The sequence below is a fragment of the Paroedura picta genome, chromosome 5 (genome assembly GCF_049243985.1).
Source record: "Paroedura picta isolate Pp20150507F chromosome 5, Ppicta_v3.0, whole genome shotgun sequence".
In the NCBI taxonomy this organism is placed as follows: Eukaryota; Metazoa; Chordata; class Lepidosauria; order Squamata; family Gekkonidae; genus Paroedura; species Paroedura picta.
Genome location: NC_135373.1, coordinates 103,042,885 through 103,067,329, shown reverse-complemented (window position 1 = coordinate 103,067,329; position 24,445 = coordinate 103,042,885). Strand labels below are relative to the sequence as shown.

The 24,445-nt window shown below is 45.3% G+C and overlaps 1 protein-coding gene across 2 annotated transcripts in view; it reads right to left on the bottom strand.

Moving 5' to 3' along the window:
- Nucleotides 1-605: 605 nt before the first annotated feature.
- The window catches only part of MYH9 (myosin heavy chain 9), a 70,950-nt gene continuing 47,110 nt past the window's right edge, over nucleotides 606-24,445 (bottom strand). For both annotated transcript variants that reach the window (XM_077339632.1, XM_077339631.1), the window contains exons 16-41: nucleotides 21,832-22,025; nucleotides 21,461-21,582; nucleotides 20,682-20,751; nucleotides 19,681-19,841; nucleotides 18,927-19,035; nucleotides 18,497-18,628; nucleotides 16,317-16,523; nucleotides 15,589-15,726; nucleotides 14,325-14,448; nucleotides 13,373-13,544; nucleotides 12,686-12,898; nucleotides 12,162-12,306; nucleotides 11,341-11,547; nucleotides 10,666-10,770; nucleotides 9,161-9,313; nucleotides 8,476-8,724; nucleotides 7,820-8,032; nucleotides 6,889-7,101; nucleotides 6,529-6,690; nucleotides 5,839-5,967; nucleotides 5,008-5,096; nucleotides 4,761-4,884; nucleotides 3,554-3,762; nucleotides 2,691-2,799; nucleotides 2,176-2,348; nucleotides 606-2,034 (exon numbers count right to left, since the gene is read on the bottom strand). In XM_077339632.1, the coding sequence (XP_077195747.1) occupies nucleotides 1,920-2,034; nucleotides 2,176-2,348; nucleotides 2,691-2,799; nucleotides 3,554-3,762; nucleotides 4,761-4,884; nucleotides 5,008-5,096; nucleotides 5,839-5,967; nucleotides 6,529-6,690; nucleotides 6,889-7,101; nucleotides 7,820-8,032; nucleotides 8,476-8,724; nucleotides 9,161-9,313; nucleotides 10,666-10,770; nucleotides 11,341-11,547; nucleotides 12,162-12,306; nucleotides 12,686-12,898; nucleotides 13,373-13,544; nucleotides 14,325-14,448; nucleotides 15,589-15,726; nucleotides 16,317-16,523; nucleotides 18,497-18,628; nucleotides 18,927-19,035; nucleotides 19,681-19,841; nucleotides 20,682-20,751; nucleotides 21,461-21,582; nucleotides 21,832-22,025 (4,037 nt within the window). In that variant the 3' untranslated portion in view covers nucleotides 606-1,919. The remainder of the gene's footprint in view (nucleotides 2,035-2,175; nucleotides 2,349-2,690; nucleotides 2,800-3,553; nucleotides 3,763-4,760; nucleotides 4,885-5,007; nucleotides 5,097-5,838; nucleotides 5,968-6,528; nucleotides 6,691-6,888; nucleotides 7,102-7,819; nucleotides 8,033-8,475; nucleotides 8,725-9,160; nucleotides 9,314-10,665; nucleotides 10,771-11,340; nucleotides 11,548-12,161; nucleotides 12,307-12,685; nucleotides 12,899-13,372; nucleotides 13,545-14,324; nucleotides 14,449-15,588; nucleotides 15,727-16,316; nucleotides 16,524-18,496; nucleotides 18,629-18,926; nucleotides 19,036-19,680; nucleotides 19,842-20,681; nucleotides 20,752-21,460; nucleotides 21,583-21,831; nucleotides 22,026-24,445) is intronic.

Below are 24,445 nucleotides of genomic sequence, written 5' to 3'. Positions count from 1 at the left end.
AGACCCTTATTCCATCACAGTCACTACTGTCTGCTCTCACTGGCAGGAATTCTCCAGGGTCTTAGGCAGAGGTTTTTCATGTCACTTGGTGCTCGATTCTTTTAAACTAAAGATGCCAGAGATTGAACCCAGGACCTTCTCCATGCCAAACAGATGCTGTAGCACTGACCCACAGCCGCTCTCCAATTCCACTGCACTGAATACTTATACAGAATTTCTGAATGCAAGCTACTCCATTAATTGTCAAATCTTTTTGCCATCAGCTGAAAAAAAACCCACATAAACCCTGTCTGGCCCACTCTTCTGGACCAGAAGATTAGGAAACAAAAACTCAATGCGCACCGTACTTCAGAGGTACATGTTCAGAGCAATCTCATAATACAACACCTTGGAACTGTACTAATTTAGTGTTCAATTATTTCACAACTGAAAATGCCTCTCGCAGACACTCCCTGCTCAAAGAAAACAAGCATACAGCATTAATGTTCAACTTACCTGCATTTAAGAGGCAATCCCATTGTGCACCCAAGACAGCAGCTTCCCTACCTCTTCAATTGCATTCTGGAACACGGAACGTCCTCATAAGCATACACAGAACACTGCAGCACATGGATAATCTTTATTGTTATCAGTGGAGCACCAGTAATCCATTACTGAGTGTAGTGGAGACACAGCTGAGGCACATGCTAAGGCACTTATTATATAAAAAAAGTTTGCAAATTTATTGGTGACAGCAATTTGGACAGCAGGCTCCCTGAACGAGAGCGCTAACCACATGGTGCAGAGCTTCCATAGTTTAATTTGTCATTTGCTCAGAAGTCTAAATGCAGCATATACAATATGGTTAAGTATACAGGTAAATCCAGCAACCAGTGTACAGTGTAGAAAAGTAAAGTCTATCTATATAACCGCAGTCCCCATAGAAAGGCAGTGATAAAGACCTTTATTTTTCTTACTTATTACTTATAAACGAAAGATACAAAGGCCTTCAAACATATAATCTGTGCAGATTAAAAGGTTTTTTTTTTCTTCTTTTAATATACTCTTAGTCACTGTGCAGAATAACTAAACCCATCCCCTGATTACAGAGCTAGAGGCCTGGACACGACAATAAAGGACTTCCTGGCCCACACTCCAGTCAAACCCGCTAGATTCTGTCTGTTACCATTAAATATATTTGGTCCCAAAGAGATTCTCCAATGAGCACATGAAAGCTTTCTGCTTCCTTGGCCTGTCACTTACTACTGGCCCACACAACCTTCAACATAAGCCAGAGATGCCAGAGAGACACCGTTGCACTTCAGTTCGGTCCAGATATTAGCCTCCCGGAGGGAGCTTCCAGGAAGAGCTCCATGCCCCTGCTCTCTACCCAAAGAGATTTAGGAGCTTGAACACTTTTGAGAGCCACGTTGGGAGATACTCATCCCCTCCTGCTCAACATTACTCCCAGACTGGCAAATTGGGCAGACAGAAGAGGACAGAAAGTGTGAGGTCACTGAACATGATTGCCAAAAGCAAACAAGAGGAAGGGGGGAAAGGGGTGGACCCTGCATCTATCAAACTCATTAATGGAAGAAAACAGTTGATTTTACAGCAACAGAAGGAGTCGCGTTCCCCACCCGTCGCACTCCAAACAATGTGAAATCACCAGAAGCCACGGTAAGGACTATGCTACAGGCATCTGTAGCTCCCAGACTCTGATCGGACTCCAGAGTCACAACTCTTTGGCATTCAACACAAGAGTCTGGAAGCTGGGCGGGATAGCGCTAATGTCCGATGGCTCCAGATATTCCAGGGAACAGTTTGACAGATGTGCTCCACTGTCCCTGGCAGGTTTGAGAAAGGGTTTGCAGAAGTCCGCTGGACAAAGAGAGGGTGGGACACTCCATCACGTGCAACCTGGACCAAGAAGCCACTTTTTATTCAGCAGCTTTGGTATCACCAGCATCCGCCTTGCCGTCCACTTCATCATCCGACACCTCGCCCGCACCCTTCCTGGCAATCCGGCGTGGCACAAATGGCAAGTCCCCTCGCCTGTTTGGTGAGAAGACAATGTAGAAATTAAGTGGTGCACTAAGAAGTTAAAGACATACTCTTCACGCCCACCCAGTGCCCAGATGAAGACATGGCCTAGAGATGCTAACAGGGCAGGACTAGCCCTAGCCTCCATCTTACCTGAGTTTGTTCTTGAGGCAGCTGACCTCTCGGTTCATGGCATCAGCAGTTTCAGTGACATCCTCCAGTTCCCGCTGCAGCTTCCTGCGCGCTGCGTTGGATCGCTGCACCTCCTCCTCTGCCTCCTCTAGCTGGCGTTTGAGCTGCTTCAAGCGCACGTTCACCTTGTCTGCCTGTAGAAGGTAGAGAAGAGCAGCTGTCATAGCCCTGCTCTTTTAAACATGTAAACATGCATCATCCAAGGAAACCAGGTCTGCTCTCCAAATCTTCCTGGACACAGGTTTGAAGTTCCACACTGTAATGGTTCTGCTAGTCAGACAGCCTAGTTGTCTTATGCAACACGCAGCCTCTCCTGGCATGAATATCCCTCAAGCCAGCCTTCAGGAATCAAACAACTTGGATATTCTAAGGCCAGGCTGGAGCATTTCTGTGAGCAGACAGGCTGAGTGCAGAGGAACGGCCTCCAACCACAAGGCACTATCATCAAGAGCCACCTCTCAATGCCACGCACGTACCTGATCCTTGTACTGCTCAGCATTGCGCCTCTCGTCCTCCACCTGCAAAAGGACATCCTTCAGCTTCTTCTCAGAACGTCGGACCTGCTTGCTGGCAGCCTGGCGTTCCCTGGAAAGAAAGGGGAAGTAAGGGTCAGACAGGAGGAATAGTTCCTCAACAGCTAAGCATCTGGTTCAGAGAGAGAGAGAGAGAGAGACACCCAGATAAGCTGTATACGAAAAGCCAAAGAGCACAACATTCTCGGTTTAACAGGTCAAAGAAACGGACCAAAGCTATCAATACAAATTTCAAGGCCAAACACGCAGTCTAGTAAGTGCCAAAGATAGGAATTTCCACACTCAGGGTATTTAACATTACAGAGGTGCGAGTGGCTCTTCTCTGAGATTTTTTTCTACTGCATCTTCTGTAAAATACTGAGAGGCAGAGAGAAGCCACTACAAAAAAAATCTCCTGAGGGAAGGGCAATGCAATCCAACAGTTCATGGCACTGATGCAGAGTCACATGCCCTGAAACAGAGAGCTCTGAGTCCAGCTTTGTCAATATTTTAAGAACTGTTAAGCTAGATAATCACAAATTAGTTCATTTAGTAATGCCTGGCTCAGGCCAACACTCAGTGGCCATGGGATAACTGCAGAAATTGATTTCCAGTTCTTCAACAGTAAGGCGTGTTAGGTCTTGGATTTGGGTCACATGAAGTGGCCTTGATAGTAAAGACAGATGTCTGAAAACACTCCAGCCCTTTTTTACAGGTCCCACCCCTCCCCTTGACAGAAAGGGCTGAATATGTGGGAGAGTGAAGGATCCCCATTTACAACCTCGCAAGAAGCAGCCAGAGCACAAGCAAGCATCGTCAACACCTACTTTGTCTCCGCATCCAGCTGCTCTTCCAGCTGTGTTATCTTTGCTTCCAGAGCAGTGATGGAAGACTTATATTTAGACTTCACAGCACTCTCCATTTCCTGAAGTTTGGCCTTCAGTTCCTTGTTCTGACGCTCAAGCTGTTGGCGAGCATTTTCATTCTTCTGGGCATTACTACGCTCAGCATTCAAGTCAGTGTTTATCTGGTCAATCTGGAGAAGGCAATTAAAACAGGTGACATACACAGAAGTGGACAACCAAGTCGGCCCAATCTGTTTAAGCAACCTCCCACTCCCAAGCGCTCGGCCACGCAATCTGGGTGTAAACAGGGAGAGTATAAAACCCAATTTTTCAGAAAAGACAACTACTAGTGGCTAGAGAAGACCAAATGTAAAACCATATCCAGGAAATAATAAAACAATATTTTAACATAGAGAAATCCCACCAGCCTTCGCATCTGTGAAAAATCTGTCGTGTTGCTGAGATTAATGCAAACATGACTACTCTGCCTTCCCTGCCTGCAACATACGGGGATCTGTCTTGCGGTGAGTAAGTCCATTATCTCATTTAGCCCAGTATCATCTGCCTGAACAGATAAGGGCACAAGCCTGTCTAGGTACCATATTCAGGAAGCTTACCTAGTGGTGCCAGAACTGGGGAGGGGGGGGGAACCACTGCTGGATCCACGGGGCCCTGTCTCACACTTAGCATTTCTGGGGAAGGTGACTGAAAGGGCCAACTGCAGGCATACCGAGATGAAGCTTCAGTCCTGGATCTACTGCAGTCTGGCTTCTGGCCTGGCCATAGGGTGGAAATGGTACTGGTTGCCCTGAGGGACAAGCTCTGGAGACAGCTGGATTGGGGCAGGGTAGTGCTGATAGTGCTACTGGATCTCACAGCTGTGTTTGACAGTCAATCACAAGTTTTTAGTTAACCATAATGTTGAAGACCAACCCTGAGTGAGCTTGCTGGGAGGGCAGGATAAAAAATTAAATAAGTGCATACACATGCTTCCTGTATAAGCTTATCTGGGATTTGGAACTGCCTCTCTGATGCTCAAAGGGAGAATTGTGCATTTACAGCAGCAACCCTCTTGAAAACATTCCCCATTCAAAAGCACTTTGAGAATAGGTCAGGCATGGCCTTTGTGAGGAATTATAAGTTTTTTTCAACAGGGCCTGTTTGTCAGATGAAGCCCCCAAGCACTTACCTGCAGATTTGCTTTCTTGAACCGGTCATTCATCAACTCTGTATTGCTCTGCTCTTCTTCTAATTCTTCTTCCAGCTGAGCTATCCGAGCCTCCAAACGGCGCTTCTCTTCCAGGGCCAGAGCGCTAAGAAGGAGAATGCATACAGAGTGAGACCATGCCAATTCAGGGCACTTCCACAAAGAATGCTTACCGGCCTCTTCAGGCACGATGGGTTTGTTAGAGGGAGGGTGACATGCCATTACTCACCCCTTGCCACTGCTGTTGGCAATCTCATCGGCTAGCTCATCCCTCTCTTGCTGAGCCTGACGCTTAGCACGCTCTGCAGCTGCAAGATCCTAAAATCAGAGTAAGAGGCACACTAAGATCCCAGCTCGGTTTCAAACTTATTGCAGGGATGGGATGCTTGCCATATTATGCAGCATGGGTTAGAGAGTAAATGGAATCCTGCTGAGTGTATCTTGAGCACAGGAAGGCCCTCCTCTCAGCCAGCCACAGTCACAAAACATATTGTGTGAACAGAGGCACAACACTCTTGAGCACCACAATAACCATCAGTCAGTCATGAGGTTTGCAATATCAGGAAGTGTACAAGAACGGACTAACTATCTAGGCGTAGGTATTATTCAGGCCAAAGCATCACACGATTCTGCAGGAACACAGAATGGCATTTATTTAAATAGTGATGCCTGCTTTTCTTTGTGGCTCTAGGTGGTTTACAAATTACAACGTAAACCCCCTGAGGTGCCCCCAAGAGAACCCAGGGTTGGTTTAACTGACACACACTATTGGTCCACTGAAGTTTAGGAACCAGAGGGTCAAGCTCTTCCCCTTCAAGGAACAGCTCCAGTCAGAACCCAGCAGAAACAAAATGGCTTACCTCTTTTAACATCTGATGCCCCAATCCTTCAACACCAAAGGTTTGGATATGAAGCGGAAAGGGCGTGTGTCAACCTCCCCCCTCCCCCAGCATCCACCACCTCCATCCCTTTCCCAAAAGAATGCCATCCTAACTCACACACTCCATTGAGTACTTGAGAACATAACGCATGGTTTGTCTTAGTGTTCCAAATCCTTTACCTCCTGCATTTGAATCATTTCCGCTTCCATGCTCTTCAACTTCTTCTCATTTTCCTTGGCTTGGGCCAAAATTTCTTCTCTAGAGACACGTGTGTCATCCAGCTCCCGCATGTAATCCTTCATTTGAGCCTAGAAGACAGACAACCCATGAAAACTATCTTCTCCATCTAGCCTATTTCTGCCCACTCCAACAGACAGCGGTGCTTTCTTGGCCAGGGTCTTTTGCAGCCCTGCTATCCAAGAACCTTTTAAGCAAAAAAACAGAAGAGTGTTTTATAGCTCCCAGCTGAGGAGTGTCAATTATTGTCTAAACTTTGCATTTATTTTTCACCTTTTTATGCCACCCTTTCCCAGAGGGCTCAGGGCAGTTAACAACATGTCCATACGATATATTAGAACACTGAAATTCCAATTTACATTTTAAAACCAGAGTGCTCACCGCTGTCTCCCTAATGGGGGAAAGGGGACTAAAGTGCTGTGATGTTTTAAAAGTGGTGTGCAGATGTTGCTTCCTATGTAGAGGGGCCAGTCTGTTTATGTTATTCAGTGGGCCTCAGCCATAGGCCTCAAAGTAAGAACTGATATCCTTCGGTTGTGCTGTAATCGCCACCAAGTTAATGTCATTCCCCTGCCACGTCCTTGCAGAGACATGCTGGACAGAGCAAGTGTCAAAACCACTCAGAGCCTCACCTGCAACTTTCGGAGCTGCTTGATGGCTTCGTCACGGTTCTTGTTAGCGGAGTCAATGTGGGCCTCCAGATCTTTGAGGTCCATTTCCAGCTTCTTTCTGGCAGCCATGGCAATAGAGCGCTGCTTCCTCTCATCTTCCAACTCCACTTCCATCTCTCGCACCTATAAAAAAAAAGAGCGAGAACGGGTGGTTTAACCTCACACAGAGTTCTTCCTCTCTCCTATCCAGGGATGTAAGAAAAGACAGGAGGCAGACATTCAATCTGCATTGCCACCATTTTAAGTGGCTCATTCATCTCTGACCTCCCAAATTAAAGCCTTCCTGAAAAGAGGGAAATTCCCAGCTTCGCGGAATTTCACCTGTCTTATCAACTGCTTTCTTTTCTCTTCATTCTGCTCATCACGAGCTTGGAGATCCCGCTCAAATTGTGCCTTCATGGCTTGCTGGTTCACTTCCAGACGCAGCTTGGCATCTTCTGTGGCCTGCAGCTCATCTTCTAGCTCTTCCAGCTGAGTTTTCATTTCCTCCATCTGCTGCTCCAAAGCTCGTTTAGACTTCTCCAGCTCATGGACCTGCAGCACACAAAAAAAAATCAGTTTCTCCCACAGAGAGACAGTTTGAAGAGCTTTACTAAGGAATTAATAGCAAAGTCTGGCACACACAAATAGGGCACAGAGACAAGCACAAAGGTTATTATTTTCAGCTTGCCAGCCCTTTCAAATTGCCCTGGCAAGGCAAACCCCTTTTAGCAATATTTTTTAAGAGGAACTTGCTCATGTAGGAATCCCGAATATCTAAACTCTGACTTCAATCCATTTGCTAATTAGCGTGAGAGAATGAGTGTGTGTGTGTGTGTGTGTGTGTGTGTGTGTGTGCATGCGCACGCAGTTTCAGGGTGCAACAACTAATTTATGTTTCACCAATATATTGGCATGATTCAGATAAAATCCAATGACACCTCTGTCCTATCAGGAAGAATTGTACTCCTTGAAAATTCAGGGAACTGGTATACTTCAAACCTCTAACTATCTTATAAAGAATGCTTTACCAGTCTGTGCATATGTACAAACAAGTGCTTCAGTCCATGAGTACACCCGTTTTATTTAAGCCCCTCCACAATACAGCTTCTTGCTGAAGGCGTTTCAGAAGATTCATAGCCACTGCTATGAAACTCATTTTCTGTGCCTTAGTGCAAGTGCACAGGAAGTCCATTTTAGGGGGCATTCCCCGTTTCCTTCCCACTTTACCCCATCCTGACAGCCACAGAGCGTAACAGAGCTGCCCACTCACACTCTTGCCAACATCATCCTTTGAACTCATCAGATCTTCCATCTCCGTGCGGAACTGCTTATTGATTCGCTCAAAGTCTGCTTTCTGTTCCATGGCTTCCTCGAGAGCTCTGGCCAAGGAGAGCGCCTTGGTTTCCTTCTCCCGGGCTTCTGCTTCAGCACGATCCCGTTCCTCAGCATATTTTGCAGAGATGGTTTTCTCCTCTGCCAGCAGCTAGAAAAGAAAACCAGTGTGCTATTAAATCCCACCATGAAAGCATAAACTATCCCCGATGCTGCTATTTCAGGCATTCCTAGTGAGGTGCACTGAATGCAGGCTCCCTGGCATTGGAAATCTGCTACCCATTCCAGATTCTTGCCCCTGGCTCCCGGGTTCCAAATCCAGGAGGCTTACAGTTTACAACATCCCTAAAAAAGGTCCACTTGTATGCGCAGGACCATTTCCAAACACAATCCAGTGAAACTAGGCAAAATGACAGTGGGACAATTCACTGGCAAAAACCTTTCTTTGCCCCACTCGCCTCAATCTTACTCCTCCTCAGTTACGGGACAAACAGGCACACATCCTCTAAACAAGCATTTCTTTTCCTTTATCAGAGAGATGCTAGTGAGTGAGAAGGAGGGCTAGCCATGTTGTGAGTCTGCAGGTTAACCTACCTGATCAAATTTCTTCTGCTTTTTCTCCAGGTTGGAGACTATCTGCCTCTGATGATCCAAATCCACGGTGATGTCATCCAGTTCTTGCTGCAGCCTGGTCTTGGTCTTTTCCAGCTTGTCGTAGGCAGCTGCCTTTTCCTCATAACGCTGGCTCATGGCCTCCAAGTCTTTCTGCAGCTTCTTCTTGGCTTCCTCCACTGACTCTAGGCAGCCTAGGCCTTCATCCATCTTCTTCTTCATTTCTGCTGTCTAGAGGGATACAAAGAATAGGTAGGTAAATGGACAGGACAGAACTCAAATACCATTGTTGTTGTTAGGTGCGAAGTCGTGTCCGACCCATCGCGACCCCGTGGACAATGATCCTCCAGGCCTTCCTGTCTGGATCAAATACCATAGAGGGAAGGAAAAGCCTATAAGAAGAAGCCTAAATAAAGTTGAAAGGATAGACAACAATGCAGGCTTTCAAGAGCACAGATATGATCACTCTACTAATGGCAAATGCAAGCCCAGGGGAATGAGATTCAGTGGACAGAGCTTTTCAAGACACTTGCTGCTCATCTTAAACCAAGACATTCATTTCAACACTTGGAAGAACCATTTCAGGTAAGCTTACTTTGGTACCATGCAGCCCAGTGTGCCACACTGCAACCAGATTTGGACAATACGATTTATGAGTAAGGAATACCTGGAACTGAAGGGCAGAAATCTGTTTTTCCAAGTTCCGCTTTGCCTCCTCCTCCTCTTCTAGCTGCTCTTTGAAGCTGTTCTTCTCATCCTCCATCTGCTTCAGCTTGGTGCTCAGGCTCAGTTTCTGACGTGTTTCCTCCTGAAGCAACTCCTGTAAGGACCATCATGTTGAACAATTAGCATCGTACCCTGCTCAGTAGTTCTCTGTGCTAAATAACTACTGCTTTGTCAATTGCTTGTTTCGTGGCAAGTCTTCACAAGGCCACCTGTCCCCTAAATTCCACCAGAGTGGCCCTTTTGAGAGTAGTCTTGCATGCACAAAAGCAAGATCAGCTAGTGAAAGTGCAAGCTAAATCTTGTTTAGCTTAAATAGGAAGGTGGTTGTAAACCCAAGAACACCAAGGAAAGAAATCTAACAGTAAGACTGATCTGGGATTAGTATTCCTTACTAGGCAGGGCTTTAACCACCCCTCCATAATGATCTTCAGGAACTCAATGGTCTAAGTCAGCCTTTCTCAACTTTTTTACCATTGAGAAACTCCTGAAACATTCTTCAGGCTTCAAGAAACCCCAGAAGTGGCACAATCATTTATTCTACTTATTTTACATTTTACATGCAGAATATGGTTGGGAAGCAGCTGTGAGCACACCCACCCATTTTTTAACCAATTTAATATAAATAATTAGCTTCCACTCATTTGGGATACCCTTTAAGAGCCTTCAAGAAACCCCAGAGATTCACAAAATCCTGGTTGAGAAAGCCTGGCCTAAGTCTCCGGTACAGTAGGAAGAGCTGGACGAGAATTTCACTGCTTCACTCCATGGGCATCAAAACAATTGGGCTGAGGCTCCCCATACTGCTTTTTATATACAAATACCCTGCTTTTCTCCCAAATGGGGACCGAACACCACCTGCATCTTTGTTTCCCCCCTTTCATTTCCTTAACCCCCCCCCTGCCCGTGGGATACATCAGCCTGAGTGTGTGTGACTAGCACGAGGTCACCTAGTGAGCCTCCATGGCAGAGTGGGGATTTGAACCTGATCCCAGATTCTACCACATACTCTTAACCCTTATACAAACTGGCAGCCACCATCCAGTGCTGCTGAAGATTTAGAGCCAAAGTACAACCGCCAAGAAACTAAACTGGCCATTCTCAGCGCAAGAAATTTCCCCTGCAATATTGTGCAGAACCAATTAATTTTCTATGGCAGTGTTCCCTCACCCCTCCAAAAAGCACAGTGATCCCCTGGTCCTCCTAAAACCTGCAACACCTCTAAAGCCAAACATCATGAACCCACTGGGGGAACAGACAAAGCCCTGGAGTCCACAAGTTTGGGCTGGTTACCAGAATCAAGGGCTTGTCTATCGTTTTGCCCTGCATATTCCTCCCTTGCCCATCTAACAGGGGGAAGTCACTGTCAAGCAAGCAGGCATTGCTTTAAATCCAACGAGCAGCAGGTCAGTGAGAAACACAAAGAAGGCTGCTCCTCTAAAGCCTCACCTGTGTATCTTGCAGCTGTGATTCCAACGTAGAGAAGTCTTTGGCTAGTTTGAATGACTTGCTGTCAGACTGGTTCAGAAGGCCAGTGACGTTATCCAACTCAACCTGGAAGAGCACAAAGAAAGACCATTGGAGAGAAGCTAATTAAGTAGAAATGTCATTATCCAACACAGGATGCTACCCCTCCCAAGAATAGGAGAGAAACCCTGAACAAGCAAATGCTTACTGTGCTCCTTCACAATGTATCTAAGATGTCCCTAGTAGCATAAAGCCAGTGTTGGTACCCACCCCCTTGAAAAACTATTTGTTATGCACGACTCTATCTACCGGCTTAGCATAAAAAAGGAAAGAATGAACAGAATAGGTCATAGAAAGACAGGTTCTTCACAGTTTTGTTTATTTCCTTGGTTTACATTCTACCTTTCTCACTAAGACTCCAGGTACACGGAAACTAGGCAGAGATTGCCCACCAGAATGTGTTACACTTCTGGACGAGGAAAGACTCAATTCACCCATCCTCATCTTCTATCCACTTAGGCCTTCTCCATGTGCTTGTTCTCAGCAAAAACTGCACACACATCATGAAGAGCCACACAGTTCTTCACGCGTACCCCACTCTCACTCCCCACATTCATAGATGGGCAAAAACAGAATGGAAGAAGTCCAATCCCTCACCTGGAGTTTGTTGACTCGCTCCGCCAGCTCGGTCCGCACTCGCTCGCCCTCTGCGAATTTCACCTGCAGCTCTTGGAGCTGGGTGTCGGCCTTCTTCCTTTTATGTTCAGAATCCCCTTTGGCTTGCAGCAAGACCTTCACTTCATTGGAGAGCTCAGCGCGCTCACTCTCCAGGGCCTGCTTGGCCTTCTCAAGGTTCACTTTCACCTAAAAAAAGCATGAGAGGCTTTATCCACAGAAGTAGTACCTGCACTAGTTGGCTATTGGTGGCATTATTCCTATATAAGATCCAAAAGACAGGTCTTCTGTATGGGTAAGGAACCCCAAATGTTACTTGGGGGGGGATGAATTAGTAGGTTTCCGAGCAGTATCAATAAGACACGTGGTGTTATGAATGAGACACGAGCTTTGTGTACATTCAGAGAGAATATCTATACTGACAAAGTGATCTGGCAGCACACAGTGCAGTTGCCAGTTACTATACAAAAAGATCACCACTATCAATATCTTGGCAAATAAAAGGCAGCTATTAGCTGGTCAGTTAGCTCCAACCCACTGAAACTATGCTGCTCCCTATCACCTTATCAATGGAACAAGTATCCTTGGAAGCTGCTTTCACATACTGGAACATCTTTTTATGCTTCTGCACATAACTTCTGAATTCTGATAATGTTGTAAGGAAGTGAAAGGGGATTTATTTGTTTTTAAGCTCATAATCTGCCTGCAGCCTCCCCACTACCCTGCCCTGAGAATTGAAACATGGTTCTGCTTGTTCAAGAGCCCTCACTAGTGGTCCTACCCCTTTTTGATACAGCCCTTACCCGCTTGGTCTGCTCCAATTGCTCTGCCAACTCCTCCACAGCCTGTGCGTGTTTCTGCCTTATCTCCTGAATCTGTGCCTCATGAGTCTTGGCCTCATCATCCAGAGTCTTCTTCAGAAGAGTCACTTCTTGCTCACGTTTTGACCTATTTAAGAAAAGTTATTTCTCATTAGGTGGCAAATGGTTTGATTTTGTCACAGGTATTCCAAGACAGCCAGCCACTTTGAATGCTACTCTTAACTGCAGATATGCCAAACATGTCAACAGCAGAAACTAGCTCAACTAGCTGAAGTGTTGTTTGAAAAAAGCTCTGAGGTTTATCTGGGAAACATTTATTTTGCTTGGCAAGACTCAAAGCACAAGAGCAGACAACATTAAGGGATTCCACTCTACATCTAGGCAATCAACACTTCTGACGAAGGCTGATTGCAGACTTAAAGTCATCTTTGCTTTGTCATTTCCCTCAACTTTGTAGCAGCAGAACTGTCTTTAGCTTCTCTGTAGGACCCAGGCGTTGCAGTTACCTGAGCTCCTGCTGGGCAGCAGTTGAGTCTAGCGTGTCTTCCAGCTCGGTCTTAAGAGCCTCAAGCTCTTCACCCAAGTCCCGTTTTTGCTTCTCCGCTTTGTTTCTGGCAGCCCGCTCAGACTCGAGATCTTCCTGCAACTCCGTTAGTTGAGACTCCAGTTCACGGATCTTCTTCAGAGCCATGTTCTTCTGAGCAGATTCTTCTTCTACCCTGAGAAAGGGAAATAGACATGGTTATACACCAAGAAAATAGTAAGTTCCATGAACCATAAGAAGGCCATCTACATATACAGAAAGTTGCTCGGATATCTACTGCTCAGAGCAGACATAACATTGGTGTTCTGTTCTTGCCTAGTTTCAGACTCTCTCAAACAAAGTCAAGATTAGCTAGAGGTTTATAATGGCAGAAGACATCTTAGTTACATGGGACTTCTGACATGGGCTCTAAGACAAGCCAGCTGCTCACTTTATTAGTGCTGACCTACTCTCACAGGCTGACAATTCTAGTTAAAAGTTCTGCTTCCACTGAGCTCCCGGTTGCAGTAAACACAAGTACAAGGGGTGAGTGGTCAGAATGAGAGGCCTAGGCCACTTCAGGAGAGCTCTGGCCTGGAAAGAAGTGGCACACAAGTTAGTTGCCTAATTTCTAGATCAACCTCCCCACCCACCTGCTTACTGATCTCACCTAGCCAAAGCTGCTTGAAGCTCCTCCTCTTTTTTCGCCAGCTGCATTTTGAGCTCTGCTATTTGGGCCTGCAGTTCAGCAATTTGATCGTGCAGATCCGTTGAGTCCCCCTCGAGCTTCCGGCGAGTCTTCTCTAGCTCTTGCCGTTGCTTTTCTTCCCGCCGCAACCGCTCTGAAAGGGAGGAGACAGCTGGGTCAGTGGCAGGTACACCTGGGCTCTTAAAATGCTGGCTTCTCATGTGAAAGTATGGAGCTGAGATGTGCACATACAGAGGGGGCAACAACCATGGACTGAATCGGCAGTTCTGAGTTTTACTACTCATGTCAGAGAAGGGAGAAGCTCTCAGCTCTACAGCCCCCCTAAATTCCCCAACCCCCATCCATTCTCCATCATGAAACACCAGCCAAGGGCCACCCCCACAAGGCTGCAAAATGCCTGACCCATAGGCATTAAAAGCCCAATGCTGAAGCTGCCCCCAATCTCGGGGGTGAAAAGTTCAAATGAAGCAAAACGTTTTACACTAACATTCCTAGCAACATCAGGACTCTCTAAAATGTCTGTAATATACTAACCCCAGTATCCAAACACCACTGAAAACACGACAGCAGAAATATTCCCACAGCAGGAGGAGAAATGGAACCAGCTTCTCTTCTCCATTGGGCTGTTAGAGATTTCTCTTCCCCCCACCAGTTAATTTAGACCAAGTCACAATTGACAAGATGCATAACCTTCGGCCATCCAGCCACTGAACAGTTCTATCAGACCAATCAATATCTTTCATACAAATTCTCTGCAGTTCCACTGATATTAACCCCTTGGGGCCTGAAAACCAAATGCAGTCAGGGATTCAGCAAATCTCACACACAAATGAGAAATCCCGAGGGATGGGGAACCGTCACATGTTGCAATAAGCCACTAAGCCCCCCAAGTCCACCCCAGTTTTTCTCCTACCTTCCAGCTCTGTTATCATTGCCTCGTGCTTGTTCTTGAGCTTTGCTAAGCTCTTTGACTTCTCTTCTTCCTCTGTTAAGTTGGTGGTGAATTCAGCAATCCTGTCTTCCAACAGTTTCTTCTCCTGAGAAAACCCAGAACATACGTTGTCAAATTGGAGTGGCATTTGGAAACGAGTAATACTTGTAGACATATCAGTTTACCCTTCTGTCTATATGCAGCTGTTTGCCTGAAAGACATTTGTGGAATTAACTGAAGCATGATCTAGTCGACAAATCATCCTGAAGATTGTCGTAATGAGAAAAAATACCATCCAGAAAGTCAAGAAGCCCTTGCAATCTCACTTAGACGTTGTACAAGATACTGTGGGTATTCTGAGAAGCAGCTCGATATCTCAGTGTTTCAGTGCTTTTAGTACTACAATCTAGTTTGCATTAGAATCCATTAAAGACTGAGAATTACATATTTGTATACAGTTCAGGGAAGGTTGTTTTCTAGGGGATGACAATCATACTTGTTCAAGACACAAGGAATGAGTTTCCTACCCACTCATCTCCTTGGTCTGATAAAAGTCAGACTATACTCAGGTTGTACCAGAGGCAGCCGTAGCATCTCAGGGACTCCCCCTGGCCTCAGAGAAACTTAGGGTACTTCTCGCCCTTTCACTTCCATCCAATCTTTCTGTTCCAGCAGTTCTGCCTAGCCACTCCAGCCTTAGCCAAGTGTCATTATCCTGAGTTATTCCATCCTATGCATCCTTTCTTAATCCAACCATCCAAGCTGTAAGGCGGAAACACTCGTGCAGCAATTGCATACCACTAAATATCTGTTCCTCTTATTCCTGTGACTCCAAGGCACTGTTGAGAATTTAACTTCATTGCCAAGACTTTCTTACAGGAACCAATAGAATCATTATTTCTTTAATCATCTATACACTGGGGCATTTCTTTGGACCCTACGTGCATATTCCTAGAAAAGAAGCTGCATCAGGAAGGCTCTCAAGCTGACACGACACACACAGAGAAAATATCCAGGCTTCCAAATATGGGTTCTACCAAATAGCTGCACTAACAAAAATAACAAGAAACAGTACAAAGTGCGGGAACAGCAATCTGCTCTTGTGAGCTGATATGTGCATGCCACAACACAGGCAACCAGAACAGCATCTCGCCCCACCCTCCCACCCCCGGTCATCAAGGAGGTCACGGTGTCTGTTTCCTCCCTTTCTACATCCCGCCCTACATGAACGCTGTTCCTGGCTTACCTTGGCCAGTTTGCAGTTCTGATCTTCTACAACAATCAAATCTTCCTCCAGTTTCTTCAGCTTGGCTTCAGTGGTCACCTTCTCTAGCTGCAGCTTTTGCCTTGCACTTTCCTCTTCCTCCAGCTGCTCTTCAAGCTCCTGCACAAGGGACAAGAGAAAGCACGACATTCGGTGTGCAGGCAAGGGTCAGATTCTGATTAGGCCTTTCAGAAGATCGATCACAAGCGACACACCACCCTGACACCCAGGCACGCTTGGAGTACACACAGCAAACTCTGTTCAGCACGCTGTTTACAAGAGACCAGCAGAGAGCATGTTTGTCAATTTTCCCCCATCTTTTGTTGTTGTTGTTAGGTGCGAAGTCGTGCCCCACCCATCGCAACCCCATGGGCAATGATTCTCCAGGCCATCTGTACTCATTCTTATTGCAGCCCTGATAAGATAGGCCCAACTTCATCAGAACCTGGATGCTGAACAGGGTTTTCCATGGTCAGCACTTGGATGAGGGACCACCAAGGAAGACTGGGGTTGCTCTGCTGAGGAATGCACTCTGTTCATCTCTTGGTACGAAAACCCAAGGAGGAACTTCACAGGGTCACTGTGAGTCAGCTGCAACTTGACAGCACTTTTTACCATTTCATTCTTCCTAACAAGACCGCCATGTGCCTTCATCTGGTTCAACCACCTGGCGTCATAGAATGGCGCACATGCGCAAATGTGGATATTACCTGGATATTCTGCTGCATTTTCCTCTTCTCAATCTGCAGGTGCTGGCATCGTTCTTCCTCCTCCTCCACTCTGGCCTCCAAATCATGACAGATCTCCTCCAGTTCCTGCTTCTTTGCTGTCAGACGGGCTCTGATCTCTTCAGCTTCAGCACACAGCTCTATCTCTGCTTGTAACTGCTCCTGCAGCTGCATCTTCTCTGACATCAGCTACACAAAACAAGTCCATTGCCTTAGACATCATTTTGAGACACATCCTGTACCTGTTATTATTAAGTAAAGTCAAGCATACCCTAAGTGGACCCTGCACAAACTACTGTATAACATAGACTCTAGAGCAATGGTTCTCAAAACTGGGTTGTGATTATCTCACAAGTAAATCATGAGATGGAGAATTTCTAGAAATTTCAGGGCTGGGGGGGATACACGATACATACATTACAGGTCTGATAAATATTACCAGTTCAACACAAAGTGCATCAGTTATCAGTTATAATATATATGAGTTGTCCTAGCTGGCATATTTGCAAAATTTATAAATGCCTTCGGTTTTCTACAAGGAAATCTGCAAATCTTTCCAACACTATAGAGAGCTGCAGCCTCCTACCTTAGCACATATTTCTTAGTTTTGTCATTTCAGGAATTGGGGGGGGGGGGGAGTTGACGAAGCTGTTTTAAGTTCTGTGGGCCAGAGCTGTCTAAAGAGCATCATCCCCCCCCCCCCGGGATTTGCTACAGGCCATCTCGTTTAAGTCATTTCCAGCCTGAGTGACCAGCAGTTTAAGAGGATGGGGGCGGGGGGCTGGTTTTAAATTGGTTTAAACTGCCCCAAACCTGCTTGCAGGGAGGAGTGGTATAGAAATCAAATATCAAATCAAATACATAAAATAGTACATACAAACATATTTGAATACTAAGCAATTATACCACAGATAATCAAGTTCCACAGGGCCTGCAAGTCAGAGCTTTTCCACTGAGTATTTCGTTGAGGCCAGATAGCGGGACATCTAGAACCCCTCCCCCCCTTACAACACTCTGACAAACTGGACCGGGCCAGGTAAGTTTATTTATATGGTCACAGACCACACATACACACTGGTTAAAAGTGTGTTATATCCTTCAGATGGGCTTGAATCGTATAGGCAGAAAATTTCACTATCTATTAGACTTGAGGTTTTCTGTCCATGAATATCTCTCTTTGGTCCATTCTGCTTATGTTGGGTGTGGCTTCCTATCCAAAAGGGGTCCGAAAAGCTTGCTACGAACTAAGGTATACAGAAGGCAATGAAAAAAAGATGTGTTCGATTACTTCTACCTCTCTTAGTGGGCAGATACAAAGAACTCCAGTTTCAGAGCAATTGTGTCTCTGCCTTCCAGAAGTGCCGTGGGCAGGCTTTTCTATATTTGTTGATGTCAATTGATAAGTGATAGGCAGCTGGTTTTAACGTACATCTTGTAGCTAGTGATAAAAGGGGACCGGGCCAGGAAATTAAGAGGGTGCTGATAGCTCTCTGTAACAGTTTTAAGTAAGTTATATAATTTTATTGTATTATTGATTTTATCTTGTACACCACCTTGAGATGGCTGTGCCGAGATGGGCTGTTTGTAAATCCAATGAGTAATGGAGAGTAGAACCTCCTACATGAAGTCTTCATATCAACTATTTGATTGGGTAAAACCCTGTATTTAGAATTTCAATCATTTCAAAGGGAAAAATATATTTCATAGGAGTTCTGCTCAAAACTTCTGATTCTTAGTGGCATTTAAAAAAAACATTCTCAGGGAATTCCCCCCACTTCCCTCTGTGCTCTCGCTAGGTCTTCACATCTCTACGAGGCCAAGAAAGGAGAAAAAGAGGAACCCAATGTACTGGGAGAAGAGGCTTGACAGAACATCTGGGTTTCCCTCCCTTAAGATGTTAAGAAACATCTTATCTCTTACTATGTAATTCAAGATTCATGCATTTTATGTTGGAGAGAGGAAATTCGGGAGGAAGAACTTTGCAAGAAGGTTCCCCCGAAACTCTAGGTTGAGAACCAGTGCTCTATAGAATTCAGCTTGAAAAGATTTGACCTAAAACATGCATTCCAAATAGTGTAGTACACAAACTACATCACTTTTAGCCTGTGCAAACAGACAAGCAGATCACCCAGCAGGTTAAAAGGAAAGCTGTATCTTTTCACCTGGCCCTGGAGAGTTTCCATTTCGCTTAGCCTATTTTCTGCAGCCAGTTGCTTTTCCTTGACCTTCACCAGTTCTTCTTCCTTGGCCAGCATCTCCTCCTCTTGCCTGCTCACTTGCAACAAAGGCTTGACCTGCAGGGAATCAATTTCAGGAGAAAGGAGTTACAGGCATGTATTGGTTTGGCTTCTGAAATCTTGCGCAGGACAAAGTGTTTTCTAGCTGTCAAAGCCAGTGGTGCATGAGGACAGATGGCAGTCCCAGCTACCAGCAGATGCCAAAGGAGATGTGTTTCCCCACACACAATTACAGCACGCAATCAGAACAGTGACATTCAGTGCCATGAGTGCTGTCCTAAGTAGAGTTCACCATTCTAAATCTTTTGACGGTAATGGACTTTGAAGAGTGCTGAACTCTTCCTCCAACCAGTACCTTGGTAAAGAGTCTCCACCACTGCCAGTTGCGAAGCTTCAGGTATGCAGCACAATTCCTCTGGAGAACCTTCATTGCAGTTAGCTGCTGCTGGCGCTTGGCAAAAGCTCTGTGGCAAGTAGAACAAAACAAAGAGGGTCAGAGAAGAACTAGAGACCCTTTAGATCCTACCTTCCACACCGAAGATCTAAAGTTACCTACACCTTCAGAAGGTCAGTAATCTTCTACTGTCATATCCTTCATTTCCCCCTCTAAAAAAATCATCTATTCTACTTGGTACTGTTAGTTTTAGCCTGAATCAATTCCTTACCACCATCTTGAAAACCCTCCTATCCACCACTGCTCTAGACTCCCTAGCACAAGCTACTTCCCTTGATAGTCCATGGCTGGTATGGGATGTCAATACCACCTGAAATTATGCATGATAAGATAAGAATATGATGCTTTACTCCCTAGTACCTGTACTACATAATGCAAGAGATCCAGAGTGAGTCAGGTAGGATAGCATTTAACTTTGAATTCAAAGCAACCTTCTAATTAGGTATGAGGAGTTCCAGAAGATCAAAAGGCAGGAGCTTAGATATTCCAGCTCGTATACATGTATTTCATGTATCACACTTTTAACTGTCACTAAAAGTATCAGAGTAAGAGCCAGTGGAGGCTTTCTAAAGTTACCTGAACCTTCAGAAGGTCAGTAATCTGCCACCCGATTTCATATAATGCCAACAAAAACTGGCTGTTATGTTGTACGTACTTTCTAGCCAAGTAGCCTCTGCAGCATGCTTGGAACCCAATAATGACATCTGTGATTTTTAAGTCCCTTTCTTCCTCAAGGTGAGCAAGGACACCTGCTCGGAAAAATACTTTGCTCTGTCCAATTCGGTAAAGATTTGGATCCAGCTCTAATGCTTTAATCTGTAGGGGAGAAAAAGATATGTATTGAAACATTAGAATTTATTGTTTCACACATGAATCCATCCACACTGACTCTAGCTAGTGTCAACTAGCACAAGAGACAGAACAGAGTTTGTGGGACATCAGTGACTTCACAAGTTATACAACCATTCCAAAATCCCTTATTTAGAGAAACTTCTCTCCCCCTCCCCGTAGGGATCCTATCCACTTGAACTGTTTAATCTAGAAAACATAACTGAAAACCTAGAGAATCTGGATGACATCGCTGTGAACTCATTACACTATTGGGGCTTTCCAGAGCAATTTTCTTCTTTATTTTCATCTATTCACTTTGCTTTATTAATGGTTTCCCGTTAGCTAATGTGGCTTTGGAATTTCTGAATCAGTATTTAATTAGTCAGTTTCCACTCCAGGAGAGGAGGAGGAGGAGGGGTTGGGCCATTTCATAGTCAAAGCAGCTGGTCATTTTTTCCTCTGCTTTTCCATGGTCACAGTTGCATATAATAATAATAAATTGCTAAAAAAAAATGCAAAGATAGAGAAAAATTGCTGCAAGAATAACCCACCCAAACTGGAACAGGGAGTAACCAATTAAAGGCAAATTCAGGAATGTTTCAACCATGTGGAACTACCTTTTTATACCCACTTCTTCTTGACTCTGGAAAAAGGGAATTGTTCAGCAGTGAAGAGGCACGCTGGGAAATATACATTCTGGGAACTGCTGCAACCAGAAGAACTTGATGAGCACAAGATCCAGCTACTGCAGTGAACAGGGTTACGAAGGCTTTACCCTCAGCTGTGCCTTTCCTGTTCAGTTTCCACAGTGCAGCAGAGACTTACCATCAGCACACAGGCTTGTTTTCCATCCATAAACCCTTTGGGAATGGAATTTGGAGTCAGGATCTCATATCTAGAAAGAAAACAAATGGGTCAGAATATTGTCATGTGACCTGAGACCTTGGTTATCCTAGGCCTAGATGGCCCTGCCCTGAATATGTCATTACGTGTCTTCCCCCCAATGTATGAAACAAGAAAGCTACTCAGGAATACATGGACATGCCTTATTTCAAGTGAGTCCACTGATTCATCTAACTCAATATTGTCTAAGTCTTGCTGCCAGACTGGCTCCAGCGTCTGAAGCACAGAAAGCCTTAGCTGGAAGGGATGCGAGGAATTAACTGGGACCTTCTGCATGCAAAGGTATGTGCTTGGGAATTATCTCATTGGGTGCAGTGGTGGGATGGCTTCAGAATTATGGTCAGCAATCAGCTATAAGACAGTTGTAAGGGGAAGCTCATTGCCCTACAGCTGTAGAGCCATCAGGAGCTCCTCCCACACACACCCTTTTGAGAGCCAGCATGATATGGTGGTTAAGAGTGGCAGACTATTCTGGAGAACCAGGTTAGATTTCCCGACTCTTCCACATGTAGCCAGGTGGGTGACCCTGGGCTAGGCACAGTTCTTTTAGAGCTGCTCTTGGCTGGAGAAAGTTTTGCTGTTTCACTATTTTTGCCAATTAAGCCACCTACTAAGAATGGCCTGTTCACTGCCTTTAGCTCAGGCACAGGCCTTTGCCTGCTACACGTTCAGAACCGAGAGGGGTCATTGCTGAGCTTTACCTTTGTCTGAACTCCTGGAAGACCACTCTGTTGGGGAAACCTTGCCTGCAGATGCGAATTCCCTCCAGTACTCCATTGCAACGGAGCTGATCCAAGACAAGGTGTGGGTCCAGTTTCCCAGCCTGGGGAAGACAGCAAGGTTCTTGTTACAGAATCAAGGAACAAAAGGAATTTTGACTTTTCAGAAAAACCTTCATCAAGAGTTTATGCCAGAAACAAGAATGCCACCAATAGTATAATCTTACTATCTCAGGATTCAAACCCTACAAAGGAGACAAGTTCTTTATTTGATCTTCAGAAAAATCTGTCAGTCATTTCTGAAGCACAGGAGACTTACAGCACTATGCTGATGAGCAAGAGGCCACACCTACCTTCTTCTCATGGTTGGGGATAATGCAACGGACGAAGTTTGGGTTGGTGTTCCTCAGGGTGGCCATCAGCTTGGCCAGCTGTTCTTTGTAGAGCTGACCCACAGTTCGGAACATGCCCTTCCTGGTCTTAAAGGCTCCAGGTAGTGCTGTATCTGACATGCCAGCCACTTGATCAAGTCCAACTATGCGGTCGACTAGAGGGAACACACAAAATGGTTACATTTTCTCACCTAGGCTACAGGAGGCACTGTATAAGACATCTGGAAAGAGCAGGATAAAGAGGAATTAGCAGGATCCATTTGCTTCATTGCTATACAGATGCAGAAGTCCAGTTTGTCACTGTGTTGGGACAACGATGGAAATGGGGGAGAAAGCAGCCGCCAACTACTAGGGCTAAGATCCATCTCATGCCTGACAGATCCCAGCTGGCGGCTCAAACAGCAATTTCTATGCCAAAGAGAATAACGAAACTGGCACAACTGGTTCAAGTTAGATCCACTCTCATATTTTGCCTGCCAACCAGGGAGATGTTGATGCCTTCTTCTCTAAACTAGTCCCAAAAATTCAACCTGAGATTTTTCTTTATGTGCTACTGACAAGCGACAGCATCATCCAAGTCGCGGTTAGAGCAGCCGACTAGCAAGCACAGGCCTTGTTGCTGGCATATTTGCAGAGATGCTGCTGAATGAGCCACCTTATTTTTAAAAAAACCCTGGTTGTTCACACCTGGTGTGGAATAGGAGCACTGAATCCCAAGTTATCATAAAATCCATTTTTCACTACAAGGGCAGGAAATATCCTCAAACTGTTGTGAGAAGATTCTTATTCTACCTCATACATTCGTTACTTGTAGCTCTGGCTGTGTCCTCTCCCAACAATGCATTTGAGTTGAGTTTCTGTACAGAGCTATCATACAGCCATCCATCTCCCAAGCTTCCCCTGCTGCTCCTCTGCTTTGGTAGGATCTCTCCTTAATGATAATACTCAAAGAGGGTCAGGGGAGGGGAGGGGAGGGACGGGAAGGTGTGAATTTCCCTGCCCACACCCACCACCATTTCTTCCTGCACCTGCCATCCCCACCAATCCCACATCACTTGTAGGCTTTCTGTCTTTTTTTTTTAAAGGAACAGGTAACAGATATACCTACTACTGGTTAGCAAAAAGCCCAATGGAGATGTGAGGGAAGATAGCAAGCATGGGAGGAAAAATCCCCATGCAGCAGCAGTGAGAGCCCAGAGGGAAACCATCCCCATGTGGAAGCACTTGCACACTCCTAGGAGTCTGGTTGGTTCCATATGCTAGGGCTTAGGAAACCTCTGCCAAGTGACTCAGGGTGAACCAACTCTGCATTTTAACTGAAATAGCTTGCCTTGCCAGTGACACAAAGCCCAAGGAGTCCAACTATCAATATATGGCAACAGCCCAGTGCAAAAGGCCATTGAACTGTTTGAGACTGGCCTCTTCTGCAGCCTACCACTTGCCTGGCCACAGCCCAACCAGCCACTCTCTCTTGGACTACAACTATTTGGAATCATCCAAGGCTTTTAAAAATAAAACCTTCAACCTGCAGGACTGAACTAGGGACAGAGAGGACAAGGCAATGGAGTCAGGACTTCTTTAGATAGAAGATATTAGGGACTAGCAGGCAAATCCTCTAAACTGGCTTAATAAATACCTGCAATCAAGCAACAAAACAGGAACCTCAAAGATGACCAGCTGACCAACGAAGAAGGCTCTGGCTTCAGCGACTAGAGAGCCAAATCATCACCCTTTATGTACAAAAACAGCCAAGCTACGGCTACACATAGCAATTCTGGCCAACAAATACATCAAATAGCAGGACTCGGCTTAGTCCTTAATTTAGACACCAGTTCTGAATCCACTTCCACTGGGCTCATATGTTTAAGAAGGCACGGAATATTTGAAAGATGGGAAGTGGTTCTCATCAATCTTTAAACCAGCGCCATCCATATGCAAGGCCTGCCATTGTATCTGCATAACGACATTTGGGTTCAAAATCTTATTGTTTTTCCTAATCCTAATGGTCTACGAGCATAAAGCAGAAGGACTGAGACAGACAAGCAGGAACAATAAGAGGGGAAGATAAGAATTAATGGAAGCATTTCTTGCATGGCTCTAGAAGGAATCACACACGACACAACAGCCGGATTTCTCAGTCACCTGGTTCTAGATGAAGAATAGGGAAATGTCGATAGAAATAGGCTCTCTGAACGTTCTGCATCTCTGCAACAGAGACGTCAAAGAAAAACCCAAGACAAAAGAGACAGTAAGATTCAAAGCAACAGATAACCTAGCGTGCAAGAAGACACCTAAGGGCACTGGAGCCTCGGAGGGTTCAGTTTCACCTCATTAACGCTCACAGCTGGATATGCCAAGTACACAGAGGGTACTCCTATTTGAATTTTATTCTGGGATCCTGCCGTTCAGAAAGAGACACTACTTTCAGCAGTAGGAGAGAATCCTCCTATATATAAAGATGAAGTATTATGCAACTCTAAGTTGTGGATCATGTTGATCGTTATTATATTAAAGGCTGGAAGAAGGGCAGACACCCGTTATAGTCAGACATCTGATACGGGGATTCAGAGCTTTC